Source organism: Lethenteron reissneri, chromosome 69 (assembly GCF_015708825.2).
Source record: "Lethenteron reissneri isolate LAM-NWPU_2019-01 chromosome 69, ASM1570882v1, whole genome shotgun sequence".
NCBI lineage: Eukaryota > Metazoa > Chordata > Hyperoartia > Petromyzontiformes > Petromyzontidae > Lethenteron > Lethenteron reissneri.
The window spans coordinates 6,673,804-6,691,703 of NC_083847.1; the positions used below are offsets into that span (position 1 = coordinate 6,673,804).

The 17,900-nt window shown below is 52.1% G+C and overlaps 1 protein-coding gene and 1 pseudogene across 1 annotated transcript; both read left to right on the top strand.

The window, feature by feature from the left end:
* LOC133360491 (guanylate-binding protein 1-like) lies at positions 1-10,416 on the top strand. The gene is made up of 10 exons (XM_061579252.1): positions 1-268; positions 826-953; positions 2,242-2,351; positions 3,396-3,648; positions 4,264-4,441; positions 4,887-5,167; positions 6,312-6,524; positions 8,538-8,640; positions 9,583-9,686; positions 10,327-10,416. Exons 1-10 carry the CDS (start codon positions 1-3, stop codon positions 10,414-10,416), a joined length of 1,728 nt encoding a protein of 575 aa, XP_061435236.1.
* A 3,938-nt stretch (positions 10,417-14,354) lies between these two features.
* LOC133360666 (craniofacial development protein 2-like) lies at positions 14,355-17,145 on the top strand (annotated as a pseudogene).
* Positions 17,146-17,900: the final 755 nt, after the last annotated feature.

Consider the following 17,900-nt stretch of genomic DNA (forward strand, 5'->3'; position numbering starts at 1 on the left):
ATGGCGTTTGGACATTCACGACGGAGTCTGGACTGGGACCCTCCGACTCGTCCCACGCTCCTCGGCAGCCCCAACGACGAGACGTACTTGCCGCCGAAGCTGGTCCCCTTCATCCTACCCGACGAACACGGGAAGCTCTTCGTCTGCCCCGAGGCGTCCCGTCTGCTCGCAGACGTCACGGCCCCCATCGTGGTGTGTGCCGTGGGGGGCAACTACCGGGGCGGCAAGGACTTCCTCGTCAACTTCTTCGCGGGTGTCAAGGAACCAGGTGTGGGGTGGGGGGGTGGTGGGGGGGAGGGGGTAGGGGGTAAGGAGGGGGGGTAGGGGGGTAAAGGAGGGGGGGGTAGGGGGGTAAAGGAGGGGGGGGTAGGGGGGTAAAGGAGGGGGGGGTAGGGGGGTAAAGGAGGGGGGGGTAGGGGGTAAAGGAGGGGGGGGTAGGGGGGTAAAGGAGGGGGGGGTAGGGGGGTAAAGGAGGGGGGGGTAGGGGGGTAAAGGAGGGGGGGGTAGGGGGGTAAAGGAGGGGGGGGGTAGGGGGGTAAAGGAGGGGGGGGGGTAGGGGGGGTAAAGGGGGGGGGGTAGGGTGGGGGGGGGGTGATTGATGCTGAACCCCTATGGGAGTGTAGGTCGTGAACGCTGTATTTGCAGTTTGCGTTCGTTTTAAGACCGCTGCGTTATTGGCGAAGGTGCAAGCTGTTTCTGCTACGGTGCAGGTCTCCAAATCCCTTCATCTCTAGAGAGCAACGTGGACCCGCCGTCTGGCTCCCATTAGATCCGTCGCCCCCCTTCATGCTGCTGAAGTTTGCCAAAAGTGAAACTTTTTTTCAGGCTTCGCGATAGGGCCTGCTTCTCTGCACAACACCAAAGGGATCTGGATCTGGGTGAAGCCCTTTCCCGTGCCGTCTGACGGAGCCATTTTGGTGATGGACGTTGAGCGGTTGGACGGTCTTAACAAGGTGAGGGGAGCATGGATGGTTTGTCAGGTCGCTCGCTAATCTACGTGCTTGGCCACTGACGGTCGCTTGCTAATGCACTGTGTTGGTCACTTGTTCCACAGCCATTGGCTCGCTCGGTCATTCAGTCGCTCGCATTCACTGTTAAGTCACTCGCTCGCAGCCACCGAATCACCCGGGTTGGGTCCCTGTCGTCACTCGCTCGGTTCGATGCCACACTTGCTCGCCACCTGGGGGGTGCAAGTGGCTATCTTGTCGTTAACTTAATTTGGAGCTTTCGTGACTGCAGGAATTATTCTTTGGTTCTTTCGGTAAAGTTGCGTATAAAGATAAAATAATAAATTAAATAATAGCATACGACGTATCTTGTCGTTCTCCTTAAAGGCATGTAAGTAGCGCCTTTTTAAAATAAGGCTCTTTGTACAGAATTTAACAACGGCACAACCTACGGATGTTAATGGTGGTGAGTTTGTGTGACTTTCGTGGCGAAATTGACGGTCAATGATGATTGGATTGAAATGAATGCGGTTGATGCGTGACAGCCATATAATTATTATTCTGACGATCAATGATGACGAGTGGATTCAATGAGTGATGTCCGTGAGAAAATGAAGCCGTGTGCCAAGGCAGCCGTAACCCGGTTCCGTTCTGCTCTAACGACGCCGCGTGTGGTTGTCATAACGCCGATTGGCCAAGGGTTGGTAACGCGATCGAGCGACCGGAAGTGACGTGACAGCACCAGGTGGTAGCCGGCGGCAGTTGTAACTGTAGCGTCATAATGGAATTGGGCGTTGGGATGCTGCTGGATGTGTCTAGACCAGTGGTTCTTAACCTGGGGTGCATCACGTGGTGGTGGTTATGAAGAGGGGGGGGGGGGGGGGTAGTGGAGTGAGCCGGGTAAACAAGTGAGTTTTGAGGTGAGGAGCAGGAAAACTTGGTGCGTGAAGGAAGGTGACCGCTTAATGTGGAGGGGGAAGGTTTTGTTCTGGTGATGGGGGCTGAGAAGGTGGCGACGGCGTCGATTGAGAGCGCAGAGGGTGAAGGCGACGCTGTAGGGAGCGTGGCAAGGTGCGGTGGTGGGGGGCAAGACCCACGAAGGGATTTGCAGAGACCAGGGCGATCAATAATTTTCGGTGCCCCCTCGAACCATCGTCGTCAAGGGCACTTGATAAATATAAATTGTGAATTACGATTACTTTGAACGGGCCACTGTGTCGTAACAACACCCATTGAGGAGAGGGTGCATTTGCGCTCCCCGCGTATCATGCCAGGTTGTTGTTGTTGTTTCCAGGAGGAGCCCGATCTGGACAACTACCTGATCCTCATCGCGATGCTGCTGTGCGCCGAGTTTGTTTGGAGCACCTCTAACTCGCCGAGCAAGGACTCCATGGATCATGTGCGGTATCCTCGCAGTGCGCCCGCCATGGCTGCTCGCACACAGACCAACATCCCCCCGTACAAGCCATATGACTAATCTTGATTTATATTCTTGGTTCTTTCGGTAAAATCACGTAGAAGGGAAATAATAAAATAATATAAATATAAACCAATTAAAAAAAATCGAGACTTTTTTTATTGTTTTATATTTAGGTGGGGAAAAGCTGACAGACGCTTGTGCTGTGCCCGAAACGTCGTGCTTTATTTTATTCCATAACAGACTTTTGGGCCAAGTGCTATTGGCGAGTAGCACCCTACGAAGGCCAGAACGGCACACGCAGGGGGGGGTGGGTGGCCAACAATCCCGCCCGGCCGCCTTTGTCTCTCCCCAGTGGTGATGGTTTATTTTACGCACCGGGTACTCGCGTGATGCCGAGTCGACCTAGGGGAGGCCCAGAACGGTTCAGATAATCGTCACCTGGTGCCGGCCGTGGGCGGGAATCGAACACCCGGATCGCCGAGGTTTGTAGCGCAGTGCGCTACACACTCTCGCTGGTCCGCCCATGTTGTTGTAGCCTTCCACGCCGGGGCAAAGTGATGTTGACGCGCAGCTCGTGATTAAAAAATTGTTTAAAAAACAAATTGCCAGGTCAGGCCCATCGGAGCTGCTATATGCCCCTTTATGTAATCCTTGCAATCTGTCCCCCTGCCTTGCAATCCTTGCAATCCTTGCAATCCTTGCAATCCTTGCAATCTTTGCGCCCCAGCTCCTTGCAATGGCTGCTCCCACGCCAGAGGTCGCAACCGGGTACCCGATACCCGGGTACCCGGCCGGGTACGGGTAGCCGTTTGCGACCCTGGTGTGGCCGGGTTACGGGTAAGCCGTGAGTCACTGGTGAGTAACTGTTTGTCACTCATTTCGGGTAGGGAACGGGTACCCGTACCCGGCCGGGAACGGGTACTCATTCGCGACCCTGGTGCGGCCGGGTACGGGTAAGGAATCAAAGCCCGCTTGCGACCTCTGCCCCACGCTCCTTGCACTCCTTGACCCTCCCGTCCGCGCCCGAGGTTCCTGGACGAGCTGCATCGCTTCGTGGTGCTGCCCGACTACTCGCCGCCCCGGCCCGCCTTCGTGGACCGCTACGGCGTGGGCAGGACCCTGCCGGGCTTCTCTGTGGCCCTCTGGGACTTCCGCCCGCGGCCAAACTCCTCCAACGATGTTCTGGAACGTGGCCTGCGGGCGCGCAGGGAGGGCACCGAGGACTCGACCCGCGACTTCAACCGCAGGCGCGAGCTCTTCGCCGCTCACTTCCCCATCGGGGTGAGTGGTGTGTGTGTGGGGCAGAGGTCGCAAACGGGTTTTGATTCCTTACCCGTACCCGGCTGCACCAGGGTCGCAAATGGGTACCCGTTCCCTACCCGTATCCTACCCGAAATGAGTGACAAACGGTTACTCACCAGTGACTCGCGGCCTACCCGTACCCGGCCGCACCAGGGTCGCAAACGGGTACCTGGCCGGGTACGGGTAGCCGGGTATCGGGTACCTGGTTGCGACCTCTGTGGGGTCACGCTGTGTGGGGGGTGCGGTAGTGTTTATTAGCGCTGCGCTATGAACCTGGCGACTCGCGTTCGATTTCCCCGCTTGCCGCCAACGCCACCCAGTGACGATGATCAAAACTGGTCCTGGGCCTCCCCTAGGTCGACTCGGTCTCAAATGAGTACCTGGTGTGTAAACATCGCCACTGGGGAGACAAAGGCGGTCCGGCGTGGTGCTGGCCACCCACCCCCTCGTGTGCCGTTCCAGCCTTCATAGGCGCTCGCTCCGACCAGTCTGCTAGAGGCTACACGGGGGGGGGGGGGGGGGGGGAACCTTTGTCTGCGTCTAGGTGCTGCTACCACTTCCAGCTCCCCTAACCACCACCCCCCCTCCCCCCAGCGCCACTGCTGCTTCGGCCTGCCAATCCCCGTGCAGCCGGACCGACTGCCGGACTCTGAGCGCCTGACGGAGAGCCAGGTGGAGGTGGCTCTGCACCACGCCGTCTCCCCGCTCGCCCACCACGTGCTGCAGGCCAACACCACCAAGCGCCTGCAGGGGGCAGCCCTCACGGGGCCACGTGAGTGACGCCTGGTGGCAGAGGTCGCAAACGTGTTTTGATTCCTTGCCCGTACCCGGCCGCACCAGGGTCGCAAATGGGTATACGTACCCGGCCGGGTACAGGTACTCGTTCCCTACCCGAAATGACAAACGGTTACTCACCAGCGACTCGCGGCCAACCTGTACCCGGCCGCACCAGGGTCGCAAATGGGTACCCGTACCCAGCCGTACCCGGGTACTGGTTCCCTACCCGAAATGAGTGCCAAACGGTTACTCACCAGTGACGCACGACAAACATGATGCCTTGTATAAAGGTGTCAGTTTTTGTACCAGTTGAAAGGATAAAAAAACCTATTACTATATTTTGCCACTGGCAAAGGAGATGTCTCCTAGTGTTGTTGAACTTTGCCGAGTAGCGGCTGAACGCTGTGGCTCACCTGACCTGCGGCTCTTCCCCACCGCAGTTTTCACGATGCTGGCTGAGCAGCTGTGCGAGTTCCAGCGCGCCGGCTCCCCGCTCTGCATCGAGTCCGCGACGGCGGTGATCTGCGACGTCCAAAACAGCGCCGTGTGCCTCGATGCACTGGCGGCCTACCGCCGCCGCTTGTCCACGGCGATGCTCCGGCTGCCGCCGCTCGTCACGCAGGTGGACGAGCGGCACGCCGAGGCGGTGGGCGATGCCCTGGAAGTCTTCACCTCCGGCGTGTTCCTCGACAAGGACGGGGTGTACGCCATGAGACTCGTGGTGAGCGGGGGAAGTGACTTGGTGGGGTGAATCTTCTTGGTTCTTTCAGTAAAGTCGCGTAGAAGGGAAATAATAAAATTAAAACATAATTAAAATAATTCTCACGACGTTTCGGCCACAACGCAAGCAGCCGTCCTCGGGTGAAGAACAGGTCTGTCGGGGACACAGCGTCTGAATGAAACAGCACCACGCTTGGAGCGTATATTTAAGCTGGGTTGGAAGGGGGGAAGGGCGCCTTGACAAAATAATTTGCATATCAAGATGAATTTAGCATATTTATGGGAAATGCAGGTATGTGATTAGTACTACTTATGCCCGTGCATCATGCAGGATTAGCAGCAGTCACGAAAGCTTTAAATCGAAATTTGGTGGGGTGAGTGGACTCGTGAACCGTGTGGCTAGCAGAGTTCAACCTCCCGCTTGGTTTGGCGCTGGCTGCTGTGTATGCGGCTTCGGCCATTTTAAAATCCTTTATATTAAGTTCGCTTGCTTGCACGCTTACGACCGTGCAAATCTTTCGGTCGTTTTTTAATCCACTTCCCGTGATCCAATCGAGCTGACATTTTGCACACAGGCTCGTTGTGCGTGACAATTTATTTTCGTGACATTTTTTTAAACTAAATTTTACACTTTTTAGGAAAAAATAAATTATATTTAATTACCAATTGCTTAATGGTGGCAGGCAATCATCTGACCCATAGGTGGCAGCCATCTCACGCCAGAGGACGAGAGGACTCTAGCCGCCACGCATATAAAGGATTTATAGTGAAAAACTTAGTTTTTACGGGTTAATTTTTTCCTACCCGAGTTTTCTGCTGCGCCGTTTGAGGTTGGCGCTCTGCATGCGGCGGCTGCACGCTTGGACATGGCGTCCTGTGCACGCCACGTGACGGCAAGCGGCCATCTCCTGCGGGGTTCCACTTTGTGCCGCCTTTTTGGATGGCTGCCGGCGACAGCGGCGTCTGCCGCTTAAGTGGCAGGGAAACCCGTTCGTCCGCGAGCCGCAACCAACCCGGTCTGCTGCTGCGGCGCGTAGGAGGCTTTCTCGCTTCGCTCACGGATTTGAAACGACGGCAAGTAACGTCGTCGTCGTCGTTGCTGCTGCTCGTCAAAGCTCTTCGACAATTTCTGTGCCTCTGCCCAGGGTCTCGTCTCGGCGGCTCGACACGAGATCTTTCAGGAGGCCGACGAGGCGTCCGCGAGGCGGTGCCGCCATCGCCTGGTGGAGCTGTACGCCGGCGTGAAGCTCAAGAACGAGCAGGACGCGTTCAGCACGCCGGGAGGCCACGCTGTCTACCGCAGCCTCGTGGACGACCTGGTGCTCCAGTACAGCGAGACGCCGGGGCTGGGCGACGAGGTGACTTGGGAGGCCGTGTGACGAAGACGAGGACGCGGCGGTGGAGGCAGCTTTTGGTTGTGCGTCAGGGCTGGGGTCTCAAATTCGGTAGCCGTTGGTGCTACGAACCCGGCAACCTCTGAGGATTGATTCCCGCTCGCGGCCAACACCAGTGACTATTGATCAGAGGTCGCAATCGGGTACCCGTATCCGTACCCTACCCGATACCCGCCCGGGTACGGGTAGCCGGGTATCAGGTAGGGTACCCGTTTGCGACCCTGGTGCGGCCGGGTACGGGTAAGGAATCAAAACCCGTTGGCGACCTCTGCGATTGATTCTCTACTGCTCCTGGGCCTCCCCTAGGTCAACTCGGCCCCATATGAGTGCCTGGTACAGCATGTAAGCATCGCCACTCGGAGATGAAGGCAGTCAGGCGTGGGGCTGGCGACCCCCACCCCCTAGTGTACCGTTCCAGCCTTCATAGGTGCTTGCTAAGAGCACTTGCCCCAACCAGTGCTAGAGGCTACACGGGGGTCTTTGTCTTTGCCTTGCGAGTTGTGCCGCGAATGAATACGCTGGGTGTGATTCATAATAAAAAAACATCGCCACTGGGGGGAGATGAAGATGGCCGGGCGTGGGGCTAATCACTCTCCCCCTCGTGTGCCGTTCCGGTCTTCATAGGGGCTGCTACTCGCTAACAGCACTTGCCCCGAGTCTAAGGCTGTACGGGGGATCTTTGTCTGTAGTACGTAGTTCCATGAGCACCGCGTGGTAAGTTACGAGAGAAAAGCGGTACGGAGTGACCTCGTGTTTTATAGTGATCTACCGTGTGAAAGTAGTACCGGGGGGGGGGGATGAAAAATAATGGGTTTTTACCGTTGCTGGCACTAAAACGGTAGTTGCGTAGAGATGTTCAAATCGACGGATACTGTTACTGCTTTAACCACGTGCAATACGTGTGGTGAACATGCTCTCCTAATACATGCCAGTGAAACGGGATTGGCACACACACCCAGAGCTGCAGCGTTCCATATGGCCTTGTCTCGCCGCCAGTGCTAAACCAGAACTCCCAAAAGCAAACTACAAATGCAATTTCGATTTAAAGCTTTCGTGACTGCAGGGATTCCTCTTCTTGGTTCTTTTGGTAAAGTCGCGTAGAAGGGAAATAATAAAATAATTTAAATAAAACAAAATATAATACAATTCTCACGCCGTTTCAGCCACAATGCAAGCAGCCGTCCTCGGGTGAAGGACAGGTCTGTCTGAAAGACTGCGTCATTCAGACGCTGTCTTTCCGACAGACCTGTTTATTATTATTTTATTATTACAAATGCAATACGCGTATTTTGGCGCGAGCCGAGCTACAAGCGAGCTCTCAAGGGAGCTGGTCCATGAGTACGGCTGACCTGAGGTGGGACTGCCTGCAATTTGGTGTTAGAACTTCCTAATGCCGGTCTTGGTGCCGGGTAATCTCGGTGTATTAATACTGGCCAAAGGTTCTGCTAAGCGGTGCTGTGTACTAATACCACCACTTGGGCTAGTACGGAGTTCCCTGTGTAGGTACCAGAGCATCGCTAACCGTGTACCCCCCTCCATGTCTCTTGGTGCAACTTGATTGGGAGGTCGGGGGGTGGAGTAGTGGGTTAAGTAAGGCACTTGCAGGAGCTGCACCTTTGGCCACGTGACCCTGGAGTTACAAGTCAGAATATTTGAGCCCCCTTTGTAGCACGCAGCGGCCAAAGACTGACGCGCAAAGTCGGCTGAGACCATTTTAAATAATTTGTATGATGAACCCAAAGACGTTGGACCTGTTTAAAGAAAGGCACTGAAAGTTGAACCTTTGTCAGCCGCGACATCGTGTTCTTGTACGAACTTTCGCTCGTACGCAGACAAACGCGCTATCGGTTCCGTGAGTCGTCCCTTCCGCAGTGTGCTAATCGGAGGTGTGTTCCCGAAGTGCTGACGCACGCCGCTCCATGCGTGTGCAAGAGTATTCTTTGCCTGGCTTGTGCTGTGTGTGTCAACGCTGCACAGATGGATAGAATCCTGGCCCTATTCCTGAACGAGAAGGCGGAGGATGGCCGGGCGATTTTCATTGTGGACAAGATCGTTACTGCCATGGAGGAGGAAAAACGAAGTGAGGGGGGGGGGGAGCACACGGAACTCTGACGTCACACTAACACACAAAGACAAAGCTCCTCCCCACTACCACCGTGTCACCTGTAACAGACTTGGGGCAAGTGCTGTTAGCAAGGTAGCGCACCAATGAAGGCCGGCACTGGCAGTACGCGTGAAGGATGCTGCTGGTCAAGTTGGAGGCAGTCGCCCTCCAGCAACAACTGAGGGGGCAGAGCGGCGCTCGCAACAATGAGCAACTTGCCGGCAGATAAAACGCAGTTTTGCACAGTAGGGGGCGACGTGGTGCATCGGCCGGTCATCTCGGTCAGTCGATCCGTGGCACCTGCTGGGCCTGTCCCGTGACTTCCTGCCTGCATCTGTGAGATTTTGACACGTCACGTGGCCTCCCAAGTGCACCGGGTCTGGCACGGGCGCCGTGGTGACGTCACCACCGCTTGATGGTGAATGGCGGGTCTTGTTTGAGTGTTTTGTGTGCATTTATTTCGCGTGACAAACCCAACGCACAGCAGTTGTGAAAATAAATGAGCTTGTCAATCCTAGATTTTAAAAGTAAATAGCTCCCAGTGGCCAACACCAAACCCTTGGGAGCACCTTTGTCTCTTCAGAGTTCATGTCTTTCCACTGCACCCCAGGTACTAAATTTGAGGCTGAGCCGACCTAGGTGCGGCCCTGGGTATTGTGGTTCGGTTGATGGTCTCCGGTAGGGGTTGATGATGGTAGTGTTGACCGAGAGCCGGAATGGAGATCTCGCGGCAACTCTCCCAGGTGGAGGCTCGTGCCGATGGTGATGCCAGCAGATCCGAATCTCTTAGACCCGGGAGAAACCTGAGCTTGTGAAGCGTTCTTTATAAACTTCCAGATGTCCCCCCCAGGTAAGCGGGTGACCTGCAGGCCAGCGCATTTTGAGCTTCCTCCACCCCCCCTCCATCTCCCCCCGCAGAAAAAGCGGTGGAGGAGAAGGAGATGGCGGAGCGGCAGCGGCGTCTGGAGGAGAAAAACCGCGAGCAGGAGCTGCACATCTCCAACCTGAGACACAAGCTGGAGGTGAGTGGGCAAGGGTTCGTGGGGGAGATGCAGGTCAAGGTGTGGCTGCTGAAATCGTTGCTAGCCGACAGCAACTTGCACCCCCTCCTCCTAGGCCTCGGCAAGGTAATTGTACCCTTTTTACCGGGTAAATCAAATCAGAAACGGTTTTAATCGCCATGTAAGTTTGCACAGACAAGGAATTCACTATGGCGGGGCGGTGCATACATTTAACAAGTAGGAATCTTAACTTGTATAAAAGGTATACTGTACACTCTAACTATACTAACGTTACAAAATATAAGTAATACTAAAGGGCTAAAATCTATAAAATTATGAATAAGTAGACCTTATAAAATGCGAAATGTAAAATGTTAATTAGCCGTATTAAACAATCTTAAAATACAAAAAAAGATTACACGTAAGTATGGAAAGGTGTCGACATGCCAAAGGGTAAGAGGTAGGCTCGTTGCTTTTTACCTTGCCTGCTAAAGGGTAAAAGGTAGGGTAGAGTGATTGTATTGTGGTAGGGTAACGGTAGGCTCGTCGTTTTTACACTTGTACCTTACCTTGCGAAGGCCTACCCCCTCGTCCAGCCAGCCCGTGGCGGCTACCTGGGGGACCTCCTGTCTCGTCTGCCCTCTGTCTCTCTCTCGTGCAGGGCTTGGAGAGCTACGCACTGGAGTGTGGCTGGAAGGGCTCCAGGGAGCCCAAGAGGGGCAGGGACCGTGACGTCTGCGCCATCCTGTGACCTCCCCATCCTGTGACCATCCTCCCTCCATCCTGTGACCATTGCTATAGATGGGATTGGGTAGCACTCGTTAAAAGTGATCTGGGTCTGATAGGTCTCCCTCCCTTGGTGATGTAGTAGTATCGCTTATCAGTAGTTTTTCACTCTAGGTTGGATAAGTGAACCATTTAAAGATTAGTCACCTTTTTTTAAAAGAAACTTTGACGCTTTTACCGCTTGGATACTTCACCGCTGTGAACACGTATCGAGACGCTTTTTAAAATGATTACACGAACCCCGCTTACCCCCCCCTACACCCCCTCGTTATCTAGGGTGTAGGTGTGGATAAAGTGAACCGGGCTCCTTAAATAATAATACGTGAACGTCTCCTGAGTAATGTTTTTATCTTACTATGCGTACGTGATACCATTCCCCCTTTAATCCCGTTCAGTTACAGGGTGGGTAAGTGAAACCGGGTCTTGTTGGTCAACATGGGGATGGTTAAACTCGTATTGCATACGTACCTAAAGCTGTAACGTTTTAAGACTTTTCAATAAACTTGTACTTTGTGTACCTTATCTAATTTGAGAGTGACTGACTGGGGTGTAGGTGTAGCTAAATGTTCACTCCCTCGCCTGGTACGCAGGACGTCGTGGGTTAGATTCCCAGCCCCTGACGATGCCTGCTGCTGCTGTGTATTTTGGAATTGCATCTTCCCCGACCAACCGCTCCTTTCTCCATCCACCCCACACGATCTCTCCCAGATTTGTGTGCACACCGCACAGTCGGTTAAGCCGTTTCCGTCTTTCCACTCTTAATGATAAAATTTACCATTTGCAGCTTCTCACCCCAAGCTATAAATAACCCTGAGTGCAATGTCCCTTGTATTGTTCGCCTTTTTACTTTGTTCTCTGGTCGACACTGACTAGGCCCTAAAGACGGATGCCGTCTGGTGCAGGCCAATCCGTTTCAAAGACAATGCCATATACAATTATAATTAGCACGCTCTAATTATGAGAGCGTCTTTGTATTAACCACACGCAGTAAACTTGTGGTGAAGATACAGTAACTTTATTCCCCGCAAAAGGTTTCTGTTTGGCGTTTGAACATCTAACACAACTCCTGACGTATTGCCAGGAAAGCGTAAATCCAATTCGTAACTCGCCACGAGGTACGGCGCCATTTTTAGATTTCCTGCAAAAAAACGACAACTCGTATAATGCAACTCCTAAGTGAACGTCTTGCACTTGCGGTATCAATCAGAGATGCCCTCCATCGCAACACCACAGCTGCATTTGTCAATTATTTTTAGGTAACTATTGTGATATTAAATTTGATTTCAATATTTTAAGTTGTGCAATATTTTCATTTCCACCAAATAACTCGATACTTTTTAACATGACAGAGTTCCTGTTGGTCAATTGACATTAAATTTATATCAAATTTAAGTTGTATCTTGCCAGAAAGGGGGTACATGTTGTTGGAGCTAATTATTTAACATGCAGCTTACCGGTCCAGAAGTGCCCCGAATTTATATTTGGGACGTGCCTCATACTCCACGTGGGGGCTCTGGGTCCAATCACCATCGCCCGATCATCATAATAATGAAACGCACGTGGCTCTGCGTAGTGATTCGCTGAGTGCACATGATCCGTCACGGGTAAGCTCACACCAGATACGTTCACCCTCAAGACTCGTACTAATTGTAGCACTCCCATCCAAAAAAAAGATTCTGGAAAGTGGTTATCGGTCGTCTCCAAAGGAAATCGCCACAACTTTCCACGACAACACCGGAACGAGACGCCCCAGCATCTAGACCTCGAAGTATACCTCAAGACTCTGCGTCCAGATGCTACAGTGCACAATTATACACGTGTAGTGGTTAATCGTGGGTGAGCTCACACTGGCTACTGTGAAGATCGGCCATGATTCATCCACTGCTGGAATGTATAACGACTTTGGCCTACCGTACGTAGCCCACTGCTAATCTGTGGGTATCTATTGGTCCTCACGGCTCGGTGTCTGTGGGTCTGTAATGCGTGTACGTACTTGTTTCGGGACGTGGGGTCAGGGGAGGCAGAGCCTCACCTGTCATACTCCAATGAAAATAGGTGTTACAAAAAAAAGGAATAACAAAATCAAATAAACATTCAGATTTTGCCACTCATCTGTTTATAAATGTCATTTCTGTACGATTTCAATCGGTAAAAAAATCGCCGAATCTGCAGAGCTCCGCTTCGCGAGCAATAAGCGCGTGTCTGTTACTATCTCAGTATGTCACCAATGTAATGTTTGTAGACCCCTTCATTTCATGTCCTCGCCTTCCATACTCCAGGCAACTTATTTCACGTGTGTGTGTGTAGAGGTGATCGTCACTCGCCATTCAGTAACCTGCAGTACCACTGGGTGTCAACAGGGTGCAGCAGCGTTACCTCACTGGGTGAAATACCGTGGGTCAAAACAGCTGACAGCAGATCCAAACAACGGATCCTGAGAGGATGATGTCACCTCCCAGGGTCAACCAGAAGGTTCCAGAAAGGGGGCGTGGCTTGGACGGAGCCAGCCACAAACCGGTATAAAAGCCAGAGCGCTGAGAGCTCTGGCTCAGTTATCTCTCCACACGAAGACTGAAGCCCGGGCTGAAGATAGGACCCTGGACCCCAAGCTCTACAGCCCTTATAAGGGCTGGGGCTCGGTGAAACCAGTGGTCCAGACCGAGTGGTCGGGTCAGTCGGCCTCCTCTAGGTCCCAGCTGGAGGATGTTAGGCTAGCAGGTCACCAGTGATAGGTCCCGCGGAGGCCATACCTCCTCAGGTATCGGATAAGGGGACAGTCATACCCCTTGTTCCAGCTGGCCCGTCCCTCTAGCTGCTCCCGTAGGCGCACACCAGATGCAACATACCTGGTGAGTCGCTACAGTCAGCAACTGACAACACACCAGGCTCAACATCCCTGGTGAGTCGGTGCAGTCAGCAGCTGACAACACACCAGGCTCAACATCCTTGGTGAGTCGCTACAGTCAGCAGCTGACAACATCCCTGGTGAGTCGCTACAGTCAGCAGCTGACAACACACCAGGCTCAACATCCCTGGTGAGTCGGTGCAGTCAGCAGCTGACAACACACCAGGCTCAACATCCTTGGTGAGTCGGTGCAGTCAGCAGCTGACAACACACCAGGCTCAACATCCTTGGTGAGTCGGTGCAGTCAGCAGCTGACAACGCACCAGGCTCAACATCCCTGGTGAGTCGGTGCAGTCAGCAGCTGACAACACACCAGGCTCAACATCCCTGGTGAGTCGCTACAGTCAGCAGCTGACAACACACAAGGCTCAACATCCCTGGTGAGTCGCTACAGTCAGCAGCTGACAACACACCAGGCTCAACATCCCTGGTGAGTCGGTGCAGTCAGCAGCTGACAACGCCGAACCCCGGGTGGTGGTTAACTAACCCGGAAAACTCAGCTTGTCTGAGCCTGGGCGTGTCCACCAAAAGGGTCTTTGGACCTTCCACTGCAACCAGGACCATCTCCAGTCGTCTTGACTACGTCTTGCCACTGGGTACAGATGGTCGAGAGAGTGAGGTTGACGCCGCGCAAATCACCCTCACTTAAATCCAAGTTCTCTGCGCAAGTCATGGCACTTTTTGCCATCGTCATTATCCAAGTCCTGTGGCGATGGGTGAGCGACGAAGCAGCAGGCACGGATATACTGGAAGCTGTAGCTGCAAACTTTCACGCAGGCGGCTCAGGATATTGGTCGTTCGCTCACTGGACCAAAGCAGCAGTAAATTCCGGCAGCACCCTGAGTGACTGAGCAGCCCTATTCAGGATCACACTGCTCACCTCCGTAGTGAGGACAGGGTTAGCAAAGGTACCCTAAACATTGTCTGCATCAAAACATCCTGGCCAGCCTACCGCAGCTGGCGGGATCTCATACTTGCGGTCGAAAAAAACAAATAAAATGAAAAAGACCAAAGTGATACCACTCACTGTTGGCGCCTGGAATGTGCGCACTTTGATGGACACATCTGGATCAAAAACACCTGAGAGACGCACCACCCTCGTGGGAAGAGAGCTAGCTAGATACAATGTGAATGTTGCTGCCCTTAGTGAGACCCGACTGGCCAATACTGGACAGGTGACTGAAGTGGGTGCAGGTGACACATTCTTCTGGAACGGACGAGGCCAGCAAGAGAGACGTGATGCTGGTGTTGGGTTTGCTGTAAAAAAACCACCTGCTCAACCAACTGGCAAGCCAACCCAAGGGGATAAACGACCGTTTAATGACCTTAAAACTCCACCTATTGGGTAAAAAGGAGGCCACCATCATCAGTGCCTATGCCCCTAACATGACCAACTCTAACGAGATCAAAACCAAGTTTTATAATGACCTGGAAGTCATTATTGCTGCCACAGACAGCTCTGACAAACTCCTGATACTTGGTGACTTCAATGCCAGAATTGGAAGTGACAATCAATCATGGAATGAAGTCATAGGTGCACACGGCATTGGAAAATGTAACAGCAACGGTCTTCTGCTGCTGAAAACATGCTCGGAATTTGACCTGCTCATCACCAACACGATATTCCAACTAGCAAAGCACAAGAAAACTTAATGGATGCATCCTCGTTCACACCACTGGCACTTGCTTGACTAAGTCATCGTGAGGAGGAGCGACCGGCACAAGGTCAGGGTGACCAAGGCAATGTGTGGTGCTGAATGTTGGACTGACCATTGTCTCATTATCTCCAAACTTAACATCCGGATTAAGCCTCCCAGACGCCCACAAGGAAATAGAGGTGTCAAGTGTCTTAACGTGACTCGCCTACAACAGGAACACACCAGACTGGCCTTTGTTGAGGCTTTAGACCATGACCTGGAGTCTCTAAGCTTCGAGCATACAGACGCTGGGGCAGACTGGACTGCTCTCAAGACCGTGCTGCATTCTACAGCCCTTGAATTACTCGGTGTTCCCATACGTACACATCAAGATTGGTTTGATGATAACGATGCAGAAATCCGAGTACTCCTTGACGACAAACATCGCCTGCATGAAGCATATCTGAATGACAGCAGCTCAAGCTTAAAGAAAACTGCCTTCCTCAACATTCGCAGGGTTGTCCAGCGGAGTCATGCAAGACACCTGGCTGTGCGCAAAAGCCGAGGAGATTCAGTCCTACGCTGACAGTCACAACACCAAGTGCCTCTATGATGCACTCAAGCAGGTCTATGGTCCGCATCACTCAGGAATTTCACCTCTCCTGAATACAGATGGAACAACACTCCTCACAGAGAAGGACAAAATACTTGCAAGGTGGGCTGAACACTTCAGGGCAGTCCTCAACAAGCCATCGAGCATACATGAGGAAGCAATTTGCGAGACTGCCTCAAGTTGAAATAAATCAGTCCCTTGCTGTTCTACCATCCATTGAGGAAACCAGCAAAGCCATAAGCCTATTCACTATGAGATCTCTTTTACCAGTGGCAAAATATAGTAGTAGGTTTTTACCCTTTTAAACTGGTACAAAACTGACACCTTTATTCAAGGCATCATGTTTGCATATTATTATCATTATCAGAGTTGCTTCTTTTTGTTTGCTTTTTTGACTACTTGTGTTGTGGTCATTGCAAACATGATGCCTTGAATAAAGGTGTCAGTTTTGTACCAGTTTTAAAGGGTAAAAACCTACTACTATATTTTGCCACTGGTAAAAGAGATCTCATAGTGTAAATGCTTACCCCGAGCTCTCAATACTCTGATATTGCACTGTGTTTGAGTTGTACGCCTTCTGGTGTCATCTGGTCCAACACCAATGGGGACTAGGCTCTAAAGCAAGCCGTCTCGGGTGTGGACCAATCAACTTCAAGGACAGTGCATATTATTATCATTATCAGAGTTGCTTCTTTTTGTTTGCTTTTTTGACTACTTGTGTTGTGGTCATTGCAAACATGATGCCTTGAATGAAGGTGTCAGTTTTGTACCAGTTTTAAAGGGCAAAAACCTACTACCATAAGCCTATTCTCATCAGGCAAAGTTCCAGGGTCCGATGCCATTCCAGCGGAAATTTACAAGGCTGGATGGCCTCGCTTAGTAGAGAAACTGACCGACCTCTTCCAGTCTCTGTGGAAATTAGAAGCCGTTCCCCAGGAGTTCAAGGAAGCCTCTATAATCCATCTCTATAAGAGGAAAGGCAATCTGCAGGCCTGCGCCAACCATATATGCATCTCCATACTATCAATCTCTGGCAAAATCTTGGCAAGAATCCTTCTGAACCGCCTAATTGTCCACCTAGACCAGGGTCTGCTACCTGAGAGTCAGTGTGGTTTCAGAAAAGACCGCAGAACCACTGACATGGTATTTACTGCCCGGCAGTTACAGGAGAAATGCCAAGAATAAAATGTTGATCTATATATAGCTTTCATTGATCTAACAAAAGCATTCGACACAGTCAGCCGGGAGGGCCTATGTAAAATCATGGCCAAGTATGGGTGTCCAGACCAGTTCATTGGCATCGTGCGCAATCTCCATGATAGTATGATGGCCAGCGTCAGAGACCAGCAATAACTCTCTGATCCGTTCCCAATCACAAACGGGGTGAAGCAAGGCTGCGTTTTCACGCCAACGCTCTTCAGCGTGGTGTTTTCTGCCATGCTGCAAGACTCATTCCAGAATCACAACACCGGGATTAGCTTCACCTACCGTTTTGACGGTGGGCTATTCAATCTGCGGAGGATGCAAGCCAAAACATGAGTGAAGGAAGTCACTCTCCGAGAAATTTTGTTTGCTGATGACTGTGCTCTGGCTGCTGGCTCAAATAAATATCTACAGGACAGTATGGACCGCTTCTCCTCAGCCTGCAACAACTTCGGTCTAACAATCAGCACAAAGAAAACTGAAGTCTTATACCAACCTGCTCCTGGGAAACCCTACACTGAGCCCACCATCTTTGTGAATGGGCAAAAGCTTTCAGCCGTTGACAAGTTTACTTACCTTGGTAGTACTCTGTCTCGCGCTGTGCACATAATTAAGTTAACATCAGGATTGTCAAGGCCAGTGCAGCCTTTGGACGTCTACATGACTCAGTATGGGACAGGACTGGCATCAAGCAGGAGACAAAACTGAAGATCTGCCGGGCTGTTGTCTTACCAACTCTTCTGTATGGGTGCGAAGCCTGGACAGTTTACCAGCGCCATGCCAAGAAATTGCATCATCTCCACTTGAGCTGTCTGAGGAAACTGCTGAGGATCAAGTGGCAAGACAGAATCCCTGACACAGAAGTCCTCAGCAAGGCCAATATCGTAGTAATAGGTTTTTACCCTTTCAACTGGTACAAAAACTGACACCTTTATACAAGGCATCATGTTTGCAATAACCACAACACAAGCAGTCAAAATGCAAACAAAAAGAAACAACTCTGATAATGATATGCACTGTCCTTGAAGTTGATTGGTCCACACCCGAGACAGCTTTTCTTAGAGCCTAGTCTCCATTGGTGTTGGACCAGA

Coding starts and splice junctions, on each gene's coding strand:
- LOC133360491 (XM_061579252.1), top strand. CDS start 1: ATGGCGTTTGGACATTCACGACGGAGTCTGGACTGGGACCCTCCGACT. Junction 2,352..3,395: donor GACTCCATGGATCATGTGCG/GTATCCTCGCAG, acceptor TCCGCGCCCGAG/GTTCCTGGACGAGCTGCATC. Junction 4,442..4,886: donor GGCAGCCCTCACGGGGCCAC/GTGAGTGACGCC, acceptor TCCCCACCGCAG/TTTTCACGATGCTGGCTGAG.